Below are 16,447 nucleotides of genomic sequence, written 5' to 3' on the forward strand. Positions count from 1 at the left end.
GGATCTCTAGTCCAACCCTTGTCTTGTAATGCAGGAATCTCAACTAAAGCATCCATGACAGATGGTCATCCAACCTCCAAGGAAGGAGAGTCCACAACCTCCCGAGGGAGACCATTCTACTGCCAAACAGCTTTCACAGTAAACATGCACAAGACTGGGCTGAAAATCAGTGCCTCCTTTTGTAAGTGAGGGCCACAAGGCTTTATTCAAACCAGCTCTCAAACCACTCGAGTTCTCTCCCTCCTCTGAGCCTGGCCTTGATCTCCTGAGGCTCTTGTCAGCTCTCGTGCCGGCTTGGGTGGGAGCGAGCAGGATGGGGTGGAAGCAGCCTGTGCGCAGAGGAAGCCATGGGAGTTCATCTCACCCCTCTGCTTCCGCTTCCCTTTGCTGGGACTTGAACCCTTGACCCTAGGAATGGATGGCTGAATGCCTTTCCTCTCCCAAGCAATGTGCAAAGGAAAAGGCAATCTGGAAATTTCTGCCACACCTCCCAAAGAAGGAAATGGGCCCCATGAAGAGCAGCAGGTTTCAGAAAGGAGATGAGGCCTTTGTGTGGTTACAGATGATTCGGGGCTTCTCATCTGAGCCACTCCCTTCCGGCAACTGTCCCCCCCCCCAAATCAGATCTGCCGCTGAAGTCGGCTCCCACAAGAGGACATGTGTAGAAATGTGGAGATGAGCAATGCTTTAATATCCAAGGGATGCATAGAATGCAGCACTTCCTATGAGCCATAAGCTAATCTAGCAACCCTAAAGTTGCAGCTTCTGCTCAGGTCCTCCGTAAAGCTGCTAAGTGCCCTTTTAGTGCCCCCAAACAGGAACAACAGCAACACCTTCAGAAACATTTCACTTCAATCTGTCTATCAGATCTGTAGGACTAGGAATCTTCAAGCAAACCTTTTGGCTAGGAAATTCCTGTGTGCGCAACCACCACCCACCGCACTATCAAGGAACTATGGAAGACCCTCCCCACCCCCGCAAATGTTTCTTACACCAGCTGGTATTTCTCCCCGTCTCCATGCTTCTCTGTTCATACGTCAGAGATGCTGGTCTTGGCATAGCCGGTGCCGCAACTGGTGTGTGGGCTGCTGTCTCCCGCACCAAACACCACCAGCTGGGCAGTCCACCATGATGACCAGTCATGAGAAGGCCTTATGGAGGAGGTCTTAATCATGCAATCTCCCCTTCTCTGAGGGAGGGAAATGGTGTGAGGTGGGCTTCCGTGGAGGAGACGCTGGCCCACACGTTCTTGAGAGGGGGGGGGCTGCCTCCACTCCACCACCACCCAGGCTCACTCTCTCTCCTCCTCAGGGCACATCCAGACTGATGTTTTATTGCAGGCGGATGTGGCAAGATATCACTTACACATGAATAATGCCTTTGGCATGGACCATCCGCACTTCATACGGCTTTATCAGTTGTTCTGCGCTGTTTCCTCGTGTTCCTGCATTATTGCACCTCCACTTTAACGCAGTCCATGCCATTGTCTGCGTTCACATCTTCTCCCATATCCTCTCTGAGTGCAGGATGCCATGACACCATACTTTTATTTCTGCACTTTTGGAGTTTTTATGCTCAGGCTGTGACTGTTGTGCTGAGCCACAGCTTGTTTCCCCCACAGGATGCCACAGTATTTGGCATCAACAGGAAGTATGTGGGAGGCGTTATCACTCCTGCACTATTACAAGCAGGAGCATTTGCAGTATAGAAAAAGGTATGGATTTCAGCAGGAAACTATGGTGCATGCACTAAGTGCATCAGACTGCCCCCCAAACTGCCTCAAACCTTTCGCAGGTGGAAATGGAATGGGAAGTGCACAAATCATGATGAACACACCAAGGACATCTGGAGGGGCCCTGAGACATATGTTCTGATCAGGGTACGGATTTGCCACTGCAAGTAGAATGCAGTCTAAGACATCATTCAAACGCACGTGCAACGACATGATTCTCACAGCACGACTGCTGGACTACGGTATCATGGTCATTGGATTGAAAAGTTAGTACAGGAGCTGGAGAAAGGAGACAGGCTGGCAAGCAAGAGATTATGGCAGCCTCTGGGCTAAATCCTCAAAATTCCATTATCCTAACAATTTTACACTAGAGATCTGCTCCTGCAGCAGCTGCCAGAGATTTGGGTGGGTATTCCAAATCACTTTGTCCTTGCTTGTAACTTTTTAAGAAGCTGTTTTTGGGGCCATGCGTGCCTTCCACCTCTGCCCGTTCTCTTGTCCTTCTGCTCCCTTTTCTGATCTTCCCCTGGAGTACTCGCACCTTCCAGCCTTCCTTTCTGAGTCCTCTGTGCTTCCTTCGGCTTGCTGAAATTGCAGTCTGTGCTTCCTTTTTTTCCTAAACCCTTACCACCACTACTGCCCCCCCCAGCCAGAGGATCCTCTGCCTGTTCCACGGCCACATGATAGACATTGGATCGGTGAAGCCAGTCAATGTCAGAGACGACGTTGTCATCAGTCCCACCACCAACTCCCTCAGTGCATCACAATGCGATGCCTGTGGTCTCAGTTTTAAGTTGCACCATGTTCTCATTCTAAATAATGTGGTCTGAAATAGACACTCCTGCCCCCACTTTCTTTTCCCCCAAAGCACACATTTCTCAACATGCTGACACTCTGTTTGGACAGGGGAGGCTAGGAAGGAGCTGGCATTCTAAATGGGGAAAGGCTGTGAGCAGAGTGGAAGCACTGGGAGAGAGAGAAGAAGAGAAGGGGACTTCCCATATAACAGCATGTTTCACTGCACGGCCATGTTTCTGATTTAGCAGCAGCACCCCCTGGAAACATTTAGGTCTGAGTACTGCAGGCACTTGCAATACAGTAATTAGTGCCTCACACATGTCAAAATTCCAGAGACATCTAGCCACACTTCTTCCAGGATCTCTTTAGCAAGTCTTCCCTCCCGTTCTTCCTGAACAAGGGCAAACTCACCGTCCTCTGGCTGTGGTGTCAGGAAAGGAACGCACAACAGCTACCAAATTGTGATGGTGCTGTGAGACATGGCAGAGGGACCTGCACAATTCTGGCAGCTGCAAAAGAAAAGGATGTGTCAGTTGTGAAGTTTCCAGGGAGGTGGGTTGAGATGGTTACTTATGGGGAGAAGGATGAGACGGAGTGGGTGGGTGATGTTTCAAGACGAACAGCTCCAGTGAACTTCTGCAGGCTATGGCCCTTATGTCCTGCTTGCAAGCTTCCCATAAACCATGGCAGGGAACCTCAGGCCCCTTTGAACTCTCCCTGAGACATGTCCTTCCCCAGGCCACACCCCTTACCAGGTCCTGCTGTATCCCCTCCTCGAGTGCTTTTGCCTGGCAGGAATGTGCCCTTGAACTGCCACAACACATGTTGCTTGCCTGGGTGGAGGACAGAGAAATGCAGCAAGCATCTTATTGGCCTCTGCGAGGAACAGGATGCTAAACTAGATGGACCTTTGGCCATCTCTGGCAGCACTCTAAAGTTCTTGTGGAGCCTGATGTCTGTTCAGCTGCACGGTGACATGCAAGCAACATGGAGCCAACCTTTTTAGAACAGGGGATAGAGAAAGGGCAGAACTCCTCAACGCCTTCTTTGCCTCAGTCTTCTCCAAAAAAGAAAACAATGCCTGACCTGAAGAATATGGAGCCGATCATTCAGCAGGGGAAACACAGCCCAGAATAAGTAAGGAGTGGATGGCCCTTGTGGTCTCTTCCAACTCTATGTTTCTATGATTCTATGATGCTCAGTGCAGCTCTTATGTCCTTTGCTCACTAGCTCTCAGCTGATATTAAACTAACCTGAGTTTCTCCCTGTTGCACAGCTATATCCCTCTAACCAACAGCTGGTATTAAATCCTGGGGACTCTTTCCCCATTAAGGGTGTTCAAGGCCAGACTGCAGCTGGAAGGGGGTGCTGGAGATCTGATCTGGAACAGTCTCAACACAGTGCCTGTCTCCCCCCAGCAGGCTGCTGGGACCCCAGCCCAGCCAAGCATGTCAGCTCCAGACAGAAGCATACAAATGCCAGCAGCTCTGTCAGGCTCTGCAGGGAATTGCTGAACCAAAGCTCAAGCCAGAGGTTCATTTAGCCTTGCCATTAATTAAGCAGCTGAATGGAAGATGCTGCTGGCTGTGTTGCAGAAAGAGGCAGAGGACAAGCCTGGATCAGCAGCGCTCCAACGGAGGGGAACCCTATCGCTGCAGCAGGTTTCTCTGAAGGCAAGAAGGAGGGACACATGGATTGTAAGAAGCAGCAGTGCCTAGGGGCAGGGACTCTCCATAGTTAACCTTACTGTGCAGCATTGCACACTGAAAAGCTCTGCTCTTGTTGCTGCTGCTGCTGCTGTTATCCACAACCAGGACAACGTGTAGGACCCCCCCACATGAAAACCAATCTCCCAAAATCTAAGCCCCCAAATAAGTCATGTATCTTGAGCAAATATGCATACACTTCCTTATATTGTATCACTTATTCAGATTGCTTGACCCGCATTTGTTTCCTCCCTCCCCCAAAAGTAGTTTTATTCTAAGCCAAAGATTAGAAGAATGGAAGAGTGTGAATACTGTGAATGGGTACAGCAGCAGAAATCATGAACAAGAAACCACCGGGCATTCCACTCCTATTCTGTATACTCAAAGATATTATTATTCAAGAACAGGTAGGCACCAAAAGAACAGGGAACAGAGAACAAGTAATGCAGAGTTACAGGATAAAATAGTAACAGCAAACTCTGATGGTGCAGAATTTTTAGTGGTAAATTCTTCCTTCTGACAGGAAAGACTGGCAACTCTTTTACTGCCCCTTTGTCTTTGACAGCAGCATGGCAGACAGAAATTCAGCAGGTGAAGCTTTTCTGGACATGGAAAAGTTAAAGACACACAAGCAGAGTCAGCAAAAAAGGGGAGGCAACTCTGTTCACGAGTGTACTAACTGGAGAGGTCACTACCTTTCCTGACCAGTCCTGGATGCCTTCAAACAGGACCAGCAGCAGTTGCTGAAGCCCTGTCTGTGGATGCTTCCGCAGGTTCTTGTCCAGGCCAAGCCGGCAGAGCAACACGAGGAGGGCCAAGCGATGGCGGTCAGGGTAGGAGTGCGGATGGGATGCCACACACAATGTCAGAAACTAGGAAGGAAAGGAGAAACCCAAACAGTGTCTGTTTCAGTGTATCTGAAGAAGTGTGCATGCACACGAAAGCTCATACCAATGACAAACTTAGTTGGTCTCTAAGGTGCTGCTGGAAGGAATTTTTTTTATTTTGTTTCGACTACGTCAGACCAACACGGCTACCTACCTGTAACTAGTGTCAGGAGGATGTGGCAGGGTGAGAATGAGGCAGGGGGTCTTCCCCAAGCCTGACCCACCAGGAATATCATAAGAAAAGCTTCCCGGAGGTTATCCAACACCAGTTGGATAAGACATACAGATTAATTTGGCATGCATTCATGGCTAGCTGGCACATAGCTGTCAACTTTCGGATTTGAAAATAAGGGATCAGCAGCCTCACCTGTCCCGGGGACAGTCTACGGTATATCTAACAATGCAGGATAGCAGTGGGAAACGGCACTGGAATAAGGGAATTTCCAGCCAAAAAAGGGAAGGTTGCCAGCTGTGGCTTGGAATAAGGGAGTTTCCCACAAAAAAGGGAGGGTTGGCAGCTATGAGCCGGCAGGCAGGCATCCAAGCTCCCAGATCAATCCTACTACCTGCCACAGCACAGTGATCAGTGTGGCCTGAAGCACTGAGCACTGAGCACTGGCTTGGGATCCAGCAAGATTCATGTCTGAGGACCACCTCTAACATGAATTTGTGCCACTATCTCTCACTATTAGTTCCCATCTATAATGTGGAAATAACAAGTCACCGGGTCCTAACACAACAACGATAGAGAAGCACTTTGTAGATTAGAAGTGCCAGATGGGTGCAAAAGTCTAGTAGCAATACAGATGATAATACTGTGTTTTTAGAGCAATGGCCTGGAGATGGGCAGTGTCTCCCAGGGCATTTTCAGGGGGGCTATGAGAACGCAACACAGAACATGCCAAGGAAGCCAGACACAGGGCTTATCCACACTTATTTTTAGTCCCACTGTATTCAGGCACAGGTCCTTGCTTTACTGCTCCATGTCCAAGCGTTGGTTTTTTGCCCCAAATTCTCCCCACAAAACCCCACTCTTTAAAGTTGAGCAAATGTCAATTTGGGCTTTCCATGGATTGACATTTGCTCCAATTGAGCTTTAAAGAGCAGGTTTTCATGAAGGAATAAAACACGGTGCTCAGATGCGGAGCTTAAAAGTGTGGACCATGCCTGGAAAGAGCAGTAAGTCTGAAGTCCTATCTGTAGAACTCAGCTTCAGACTGATTATTAAGGGACTTCTTTGCTGGTCTCCTTGTAGTTTCTACCCAGGACTAGAACAGGAGTTGGGAACCTTTTTAAGCCTAAGGGCTGCATTATCTCTTTCTCTCGCTTTATATATAATTTCTCTCCCCCCCCAACGTATATACAATATTAATTTGAGAGAACAAAAGAGAAGTAATAAAAAAGTATAATAATGGAAACTTGTAGTACATATTGCTTTCTTGATATGCATAAAGTCTCTGTATAATTATACAGAAATGCATTATCATATACCTAATAAAATGTGTGGATTTGCTTTTTCCTGTACTTTATTACACCAATACATTATAAATGCACTTCATTTTTCTATAAAACAATAATAAGATTGCTTGCCTGCTCTGACTTTGACTAAGTAAGTTAATTTGATCATATTTACAGTGTCCCACACATTATCCAGCCTTTCAACGAGGGGGTCCTTATTTCCCCTCAGTTATGACTTATGAGCATATGTATAATACTGTAAACTAAAAACCAGTCTTTTATCATCCGTTATAACACGGTCTTTAATATATCCACAAAGGATAACCAATGGATCTACTAAAAGTGTATACCCTGTGACTGTTTCTATTTCTTTTATCATTGCACAACAGAATTTCTTTATTTTTGGACAAGTCCAGAAAATACGTTGTGTATCAGCCTTATTTGTTTTACAATGGCAGCCTATATTGCTTGTTGTTCTGTATATATGACTATGTTGTTCTAACATCAGATACGATCACATACTATCATTAAGATTAACAGATATGGTTTGTTGAGGAATATTTAAGCATTCTTTTGGGGTGCCAAATGCCAGTGGGGATGGGCAATAGTGGGCGGTGCAACAAAATGTTAATTGCACCTTTATATGGTGGTATTATTAATATTATTATTGTTGTTTGTTTATTTATTATTTTATATTGAAAGTCTCAGGGCAGGTCACAATTTAAATTTCAGTATTAAAAACAGGTAAAACAAATTGCAGACAGGAATACCAGCAAAACTGCCCTCCCCCCAAAAAGGGCTTTTTGCAGTAAGGAAAGTAACAGGAAAATGCACTGGAAAGTGTAGGATAAAACTTGACACAACATTGTAAACATATCAGAATGCTCAATAAATAGCAGGTGTTATCTAACCTCCATGAAACTTTGTGCAAGGAAATCAGGATGAATGCTCAATAAACAGGCTGTTTATTGGGTTTTGGGGTGATAGCTTTGACCCTAGGTTTGAGGAGCAATTAGTTTGTGGGGCACTGCAAAATATGGGGGTTTTCACTGCCAAATGCTGCAAAACTGTTGCCAAACTTTGGCACCGGTTTGGAGTAAATCAAACAATATTGGATTTTGGGGTGTTAACTACGGACCTCATGTTTGATGTGTCAACTGCTCAATTTGTGAGGTGGTGCAAAATGTGGGGTCTTCCTTGTAAAATGCTGCAAAACAACTACAAAACTTTGACACAGGTTTGGAGGGATCCAAAATTTTGGAGTTTGTAGTTAATTATCTTATGTGGAAGCAGTCCTTATGCGCCTGGATCTATTTCTGCTTTGACTCTGACCTGGACCAGACTTGCCTTGCTAACCCCCGTTTCTGCTCTGATTGTAAAGACTGAGACCAACTACATGACTCGGGCTGGCTGGTATCATTGGAGACAGTCAGTATGTATGACATGTATGTCATAGATGTATGACAAGCATTATTGATCACAGAAATATTGATCACAGGCTATTGCAGTAAAGCTTAAGCTGCCGTCTATCTGAATGTGTCCTCTGGCATAATACAAGAAGGAAGAACTGGTGGTTCTCTCCCATGCTGAGGAGGACTCAGCGGAGGTAACAAGAGGCAGCCTACGTCTCTGTGCTGAAGGCTGTAGTGGAAGTGGCCAAGATGAAAGGAAGGGTGGAAATCTAAAGCACTATCTTGCTGAATTCAAGTCGGGGAATGAAGTTGTTGGTCTAAGACAGAAGGAAGTGGTGGACCATGGGGCAATCCAGGTTCTAGCACCAATTCTCAAGCAGAATAACACTCGCTTTGTGACTTGGTTTCCCCTCTGATGCAAAAAGCAATACCTGTCTAGCATATCTGAAGTGTTCAACAGTAAATCTGAGGAGCTCCAGGAGCTATTTAGTTTGGGGACTGTATGATTTGGTGATAGAGGAGCCTGAACTAGAGACCTGCTCTGTGTCTTCACTTCTTGCCTGGGGAAGACAGATGCCCCCCCCCCAACACCAAAAGAACATGCTGCTCCTTTACTAGTATAATCCTTAGGACGTCCTCCTTACTTCAGTCCCAAGAGCCATAACAGCAACAGGAAGGGTGGATTAAGGGTTTCTCCAATGGGATCTTCAAACAAGCAGCGGTCTGACTTAGCTAAGTGTCAGCATTGGCCATGCCAGTTATTCACCCATTTTCACCTCCGCAAGGCCAGACTAAAGGAAGAGCAGTTTCTGTGCAGCTTTCCATTTAGAGCCCCCAGGAAGGGGCAGGCTCTTTGTGCCCAGGCATGACTGCTTGTCTGTTGCAGGAGATTCTTTCCCCTTTTGCTGGCCATGGCACGCTCTTCGGCCAAGCAGGTTCTAAAACTCTGCACAAAGGCATGCTCAAATTCCCAATCTAAATGATTCAGATTGGGAAAACCCATATATACCAGCTTGCATTACAAAATTTATCATAATTCCAACATGCAGAGCCTTTGATGATGTAGAGGAGTGGTGCCTTTCCCCGAAGACGGTGTTTCTGTTGCAAGGTGTTATGTTCCCCCTAGCTAGCAAACCACATCTTTGTCCCTGGAAAAATGTTATCCACCCCCTGCAAAAGAAACCTAGCACATCAGTTGCAGTTTTCTGTGAATGTAACTGCGCTGCTGTCACAGTTTCATAGCAACAAGAAAAATTGCATCCATGGACTGTCACCCTGCTTCACAGCCCTTGCATTTGATTCAGCAGCTCACTTTTTAAAGTTTTTAACCAAGCCCTGTTTCTGAGCTGTATGTCACACAAAGCATGGAAAATTGGTCCTTGTTGCAAGCATTTTTCTTGGCACATCAGATTTCTGGGCTCACGCTGTCACACCAGGAATGCTTCTGTGTAACAAATAGCTCTGACACTTTAAGGTTGTGATGGTTTCAGCGGTGCTTCCCCCCATCACCACTTGAAAATCCTAATCCCCTGCGTAGGAGAATCACAATTAGCTGCCACAGAGATGATTGCGGTGTGTGACAAACAGCGGATTAGGAGGATGGAAGGCAGAGGAGCAGGCCGCTGCAGGGAGGCAAGAGGAGCTAATCCACACACAGGGTGAATGAAACCGGATTAGCTAACACCAGAACCAGATTGTGCAACCTTATTTCCAGGGCCTAGCTCAGTCTTCCCCAACCTGGTGCCCTCCAGATGTTTTGGACTACAATGCCCATCAGCTCCAGCACTCCAAAACATGTTGAGGGCACCTAGGCTTTGGATCTTTGCTATTAAATAGGGCCTCCTCATCCAGAATCTGGGGCAGTCACATAGGTTGTCTTTGACAAACAAGGCTTTCTGGAACCTATCACATTCTGGGCCTCCCAACAGATCATGTGTAATGTTAGTTTCCAGAACCTGCTTTAGATAATCTAAACCCCTCCCTCATTGTCTGTGTCTCAGCCAGAAAATGGTGGTTGCATATGAACAGACACAAGAGCAGGTGTAGCTTTTGATGCTGCAGGTGAGCTGTGTTGCCTTCACTCTGTGAAGGACACATGTACAGCCTTCAAATCAAATCATGACCACCTCTTCCACAGCACTTGTCTCCCCATGATTCAGACAAGCTGTTTGTTTAATCCCCCGTCCCCACTCTGTGAGTACCCTGCATGAAACTCTTGTTTGTTTGTTTGTTTGTTTGTTTGTTTGTTTGTTTTAAAAAACCAAACAGCCTTTTTAACCCCTGAAAAACTGCTCTGAGAAGAGAGATGGCACCAGGGCCTGCCAATCCACCCAGTACAAATCCAGTTTCCATTGCTTCTCCTAAATTCAGTCTGGAGAGAGAGATTGGGACATGTGCCCAGAATGCAGTCGGCATGTTTTCATGCTGGGTCGACAGCTGAGAGTAGCTATGTCTGGATGCAGCAGGTGTTTTGCTTGACACTTACCTTAAATATATCTCCAAGCACTGATGTCAAGGTGAGCTGCCAAGACGCTCCCTCAGGAAGGCTCTCGCTCTTCATGTCTGCGGAGCCAGGAAGGTGTTCAGAAACCCTGGAGGCAAAAGGAACAAGGAGGAGGTCAACAGCGGGAGACCAAGGGCAACTCCGGATGCTCTAGCACCAGGCCTGGAGTCCCTAGGCTGAAGACCTTGGGAATGCCAAACAATGAAACCTCACTCTCTTATTTATCTACGCAATGAAAGCAGAACGTTTACATTTTAGCATGAATTAAAAGATTGTTGATAACTGTATAACCTTTAATAAGTTTACAAAAGTATGAGATGAATGAACACATTAACACAGAACATTCATAGGAGAATCATAGGTACATTATTATAACACTATATACACTATATACAGAACAGTTTCTTTCGAGCTCTTTTGGATGCAAACATCAATTATATCATTAAAATCCATAAGTCACAGTTTATCACTCTCTATGCAGAGAATGCTTTGATCAGAAAACTGATCTTGGGACATTGGTGACCATAGATCATTCTTTATCTTTTTTAGTCTAAAAAAAACGATCATTCACCAGTACAGTTTCCAACCATTAAACATGGGAACAATCTGAAAATTGTTTCAAAGGGTGAGAGCTGAGCGTAGGGTGCGGACCAAAGGTGGAAGAACTACCCCAAAAGGAGCATGATGTGTCCCACACCAGAGGTACTGCCCGTCCTCCAACACCCCATTTTTTGGTAACAAATTGGGTGCTAATACTGATAACTTGATAAATGTGTTGCAGGTGTCAACACAAAATGGTTGGTCTTGGACAGCAAAAAAAAAAAAAAGAGGTGACTATTCTCCATACCAAGGAGGACTGTCACAAAAAAGCACTGGTTGCAACTCTTTCTTTCCATTGGGACTAAGTAAACTCAACTGGACGGAGCTGGAATAATTATGCTTTTTCATAGTCTCCCCCTCCCCACATGAAACCACTTGAGTCTGGCATGTTTTGAGAAATAACTTCATCCTAACCCAGGGAGTGTAGGGCTTCCAACACATGCTTTCATCATGGCAACGTGGAGCAAAAGGCGATTTCACACTCTGCTTCAGATTTCTGCTCAGCAAATCTAACAGGGGGGGGGATCTCACTGCTCAGCCCCCACCCTTCGTTCCCATTAGAAATCTTCAATTTCAAGGCTCAATTTCTCAGCCATCTCAGATTGCTTTGGGCTGAAACTGAACATGCAGGATCAGACGGCAGCTCTGATTCCACCCTCCCTTTATTCTCTTTTATTTATTTCTTCCTCTTCTTCATAACCGAAAGTGATTTTTTAAAAAATGCCTCTTTTTATTATTAGCAGGCTTTAAGCTCAAAAGTCTGACCTACATTGAAGACTGCATAATTTAATCAGGATGAAAGAAAGTTCTCTCATTTCTTAATACCACATTTTTAACTCTTACCATCCTGTTGATGAGAAGTCTCATAAAAACAGGCACTGTTCTTTAATTTCCTTGGGTGGGGTGGGGGGTGGACACACCGCAGCCCCATCTTTAACTCTTTTTTTATTCCAAAGCACAGGCATTTTCACACGAGTCTTAAATGTATAGGCAATACGAATCTAAACTCAACTTTGGCTAAAAGGTAGAATCTGTCTGCCTATGCCAGCTCCCCAAGTTCAGGCCCACTGTTATTGTGGTTGTTGCTTTGTTTAGCCTATAATATATTTTTGTTAAACATTTCTTCCTTGACAAAAGTATGTGCAATGTCTCTTTTTCAAGTTGTGTTTTCTACAGATCAGTTTCATTTGTTGTGAGACATTAGTGTTAGATTAGGAAGAAAAGGGGGAAACAGGTGGAGGTGGGAATGGTGAGTGGGGGTGGGGTCAGGTGGCAATGCTTCTACTGTATTCTACTTAGAGTATGTGTGGGGTTTTCTGTCAGTGTCACTTGTGTGGGTTCTCTTTACTATTTGCTTGTATTTCCTTGGTGGTGAGAGAGGTTGGGGTGGCTTAGGGTGTGGTTGGTTGTCTTTGATTGGCTGTAGTGAAGTTTGTTTTTGTGTGAGCGGAGTGTGAGTGTGTATTTTTGAATCAGGTTAGCCAAATTGATTTGTATGCTGTCGCCGGATTCTTGTTGTTGTTTTGTTGGGCTGGGTATGTGATAAAGGGGTATGTGAAGGTGTCTTCTTCTATTTGTCCCCGTGTCATTTTGTATATTGTGGATATCATCCCTTCTGAAGATTGTCAAGAGCCTAGTTTCTGCTGATTTGACAACTGAGTTGTTTCCAAGGGCATGTAATTTGGTGGTGTGTTAGCCAGGGCATTTGGGTGTCCCCTAATTTGTCCTGTATTTCTTGTGTTGATATGGATTTGTTGGTTTTGTAGAAGTCTGCTAGGTGGTATAAGCCTTTGGCCTGCCAGGTTTTTATCTGGAGGTTTTGTGCTGCGTGTGGAATAATGGGTGGCGTGCCAGGGGAATTAGTGGGGATGGGGTTGGGGACAGTTTGCCTACTTCTTCTTTCCATGCTTTAGGCATGGTCTGTGTGAACCTGTTTAGTGTTGTGGGGATTTTCCTTAGTTTGTTTGCGAGGAATGGGTTTGCTGTGGTGCGGGTATTTTCAATTGGGTCCCTCTCTAGGCGTACCCATTGTTTTGTCTCGTCTTCTAGGATTTAAGGTATTATGTGGTGTACAGTGGTACCTCAACTTACAAACGACTCAACAACCAAATTTTTCGACTTACGAATGGGGGTAATGGCCGCGCGTTTACGAATGTCTCGACATCTGGAAAAAAATCGTGGCGGTTTTAGATAGGGATTTTCTACTTACGAATTTTTAGATAGGGTTGCTTTGACTTACGAATTTTTCCGTTTCCAATGCGTTCCTATGGGAAATCACGTTTCCAACAGCATTTTTCGACTTACAAATTTTTCGACTTATGAAGGTGCCTTTGGAACGGATTAAATTCGTAAGTCGAGGCACCACTGTATTTGGTTGGCGATGTAATATGCTTCTATGTTGAGGGTTCCCCATCCTCCTTCTGAGGAGGGGAGGTGCAGGTTTTTGGGGCTTATTTTTGGTTTTTGTGTGAGGAGATAAATGAGTGCAATTTCTTCTGTCATTTGTGAAGCTGGGCTGGGGGAAACCAGATTGGGAGGGTTTGGAATAAGTAGGTTAATTTTGGGATGGTGATAATTTTGATCATGGCTATTTTGTCTGAGAGAGTGAAGTTGGTGTTGTCCCATCTCCTCGGGTCATTGTTGATTTGTCACCACAAGGGGTTGTAGTTGTGAAGGTATAATATGTTGAGGTTTCTGGTTAAAGTATTTGTTCCCCTAGGTATCTGAACTTGGTGCAGCAAAGTTCTATCTTGGTGATGCTGGCGAATTCTTTTTGGGTATGAGGTGGGGCGTTGAAGCACATAGCCTCAACCTTTGCAAAATTTACCTTTAGGCCCTAAAGTCCCGCTGTTTTGATACCCCAACACACCCAGCATTACCAAGAAATGGAACCCAGAAATAGATTGTATATAAAGGGGCTAGCCTGGCTCTCAGTACGTTCTACAGGAGAAAATATTTGGGCTGCAATGTTGTTAAGCAAGGAGGCAAGGACCTCTTCATTCCAGACACACTGGGGCAAAACTGCATGTAGCTCTGTCCATAAGTGCAGGTTTCTGGTTTTTGTTTTCACAAATAGTCAGCTCCCCAAAGATCCCTCTCATCAGGGCAAGCGACATTAACCATTTGCAATCCACTATGGCCCCAATCTGGAGCAGGGGGCCCATGGCTGCAATTTGCTTCGCCCCCAAAGATCCCAATTGCTTCAATTGTACTTTTTGTTTGGCAAGGCAAATTCTAGGCACAGGAAGTCCGTTATGTATTTGGACCCCAAGGTTAAAGCCCCTTTATCCGTAAACACATTTGGGTCCCTACCTGGATCGCAGTAGGGGATTTGGAAAAAGGAAAAGAGAGTCCTGCACTTAAGGGTGGATCTATGGGACTAATTCCATTTGTTCATTTGTTTATTTCCTACAGTGCCCTTCAACTGAGGATCACAGGGTGGATCACAATTTTAAAAGACAACAAATACACAGCATAATAACAAACAATATTCCCCACAAAAAGGTTATAGAATATTTTTCACCTGGCACCTAAAGATATATATTGAAGATGCCAGACAAGCCTCCATGGGGAGATCATCCCACAAATGGGGAGCCACTGAAGAAAAGGCCTGTTCTCAAGTTGCCACCCTCTGGACCGCTCTTGGAGAAGGCACACAAAGAAGGGCCTCAGATGACAAACACAGAGCCCAAGACGGTTCATATGGGGAGAGGTAGTCCTTGAGGTATTGTGGTCCTGACCTGTTTATGGTTTTATAGGTCAAAACCAGCACTTTGAATTGGGCCCAGAAATTAACTGGCAGTCAGTGCATTCGAGCCAGGATTGGTGTAATATGCTCATACCATTTTGCCCTGGTGAGCTGAATTCTGCACCAGCTGAAGTTTCCAGACTGTCTTCAGAGGCAGTGCCACATATAACACGTTGCCTCAATCTAACCTGGAGATTAGAGACAACAGAAGTCATGCGATTTATTGCTGCCAAGAGAGGGGCAAAAGTGGGCCACCAGCCCAAGCTGATGGAAGGCCCTCTGCGCCACCATGGCCAAGGATCCAGGAGGACCCCCGTGCTATGTAGCCGCTCCCTCAGAGGCAGTGCAACCCCATCAAGAGCAGGCCACCTCCCAGCCATCCACTAACAGGGAACCTCCTGCCAATAGGGCCTCTGTCTTATCTGGATTGAGCTTCCATTTGCTGGCTCTCACCCAGTGGGTTACTGAGGCAAGAGACTGGTCCAGCACTTCCACTGCCTCACCTGCAGATGTAAAGGAGAAGCAGAGCTGTTTGTCACCAGCATATTATTGACATTTGCAGTTTGGCCCTGAGATCACCTGAGAAAGTCTGGCTGCTGACACCCTACCAGTGTCTCTGACTGCACTCTTTTACTCTGCCCAATAATGGTGAATGGTTACAGTGGTGGAGCGCCTGCAAATGCTGCCCTGGTCAGGAGTGAGTGTATCCCATGACTGGAGCAGGACACCACCTGAAATCCCCTCTCTCCATCTAGGATCCGTCTCTCCTCAGATGGACAGAGCACTCAGAGAACAGCATGAGGAGCTGGAGCAGGTGACCTTAAAGGGCAGGCCGGCCGGCCAAAAACCCTCCTGGTACTTTGCTTCCAAGCTGTTTAAGGCTTTGCTTTTATTTGTTTATTGACACCCACACCCACGTGTCACTTCATGAGATGCATCTCACCCTTTAGGAATCATTGCAATTGACAAACCCCCTTTCCACAGGCACTCCTCCCATCATAATCACAGATGCTCCCAAGGTCCCTATGTTCCAGGGATGTCTCTGGTTTAGAGAAGCTTCTCTCAGTTTGTCACATGGGAGGTATCTCATTATCCATTTTGTTTTGTGGGTGAGTGACTGGCTCTAATGGTGGCGTCTCCATGAACATGGAAGAAGAGACTGTGTTAGAGAACTCTCCCTCTTGATGCAAGGGAGGAGAGGAGTGCTTATGCTTCTGGATGAATGCATGTGAAGTTGATGCACAGAAGTTGATGTTCTCCCAAAGAAGCAGGAAGGAGAAGCCTGTTGAAAGGATAAGGGGGAAGCCTCTCAGAAGGAGCTGCATGGCCAAGCCGGGTCATGTGCAGAAGACTGAGAGCAAGGACTGGAAAGAGAGAAAGACACCATTTGTTTGAATGTTTAAGGAAGAAGCTGTAATCTTCAACTAAGAAAAACCAAGTCCATGCTTGGATAAGCATGTGAATGTAAATACTTTGCAGATATCTTCTTTAGCTATATGTTATATAAGTAAAAGCTTTTGAAAAGTTTAACAAGTGTTTGGACACTGTTTTAATTTCAGGAAATAAAACTTCAAGATTTGGCTTCCTAGCTGCAATTTAGCTG

General features: G+C 45.7%; 1 protein-coding gene across 1 annotated transcript in view; it reads right to left on the reverse strand.

Moving 5' to 3' along the window:
* The window catches only part of FAM178B (family with sequence similarity 178 member B), a 180,628-nt gene that overhangs the window by 92,806 nt on the left and 71,375 nt on the right, over positions 1–16,447 (reverse strand). The window contains exons 10-12 of the mRNA XM_035118861.3: positions 10,479–10,584; positions 4,932–5,108; positions 2,942–3,039 (exon numbers count right to left, since the gene is read on the reverse strand). Of these exons, the coding sequence (XP_034974752.2) occupies positions 2,942–3,039; positions 4,932–5,108; positions 10,479–10,584 (381 nt within the window). The remainder of the gene's footprint in view (positions 1–2,941; positions 3,040–4,931; positions 5,109–10,478; positions 10,585–16,447) is intronic.

This window comes from Zootoca vivipara, chromosome 6, assembly GCF_965207765.1.
Source record: "Zootoca vivipara chromosome 6, rZooViv2.hap1.1, whole genome shotgun sequence".
In the NCBI taxonomy this organism is placed as follows: Eukaryota; Metazoa; Chordata; class Lepidosauria; order Squamata; family Lacertidae; genus Zootoca; species Zootoca vivipara.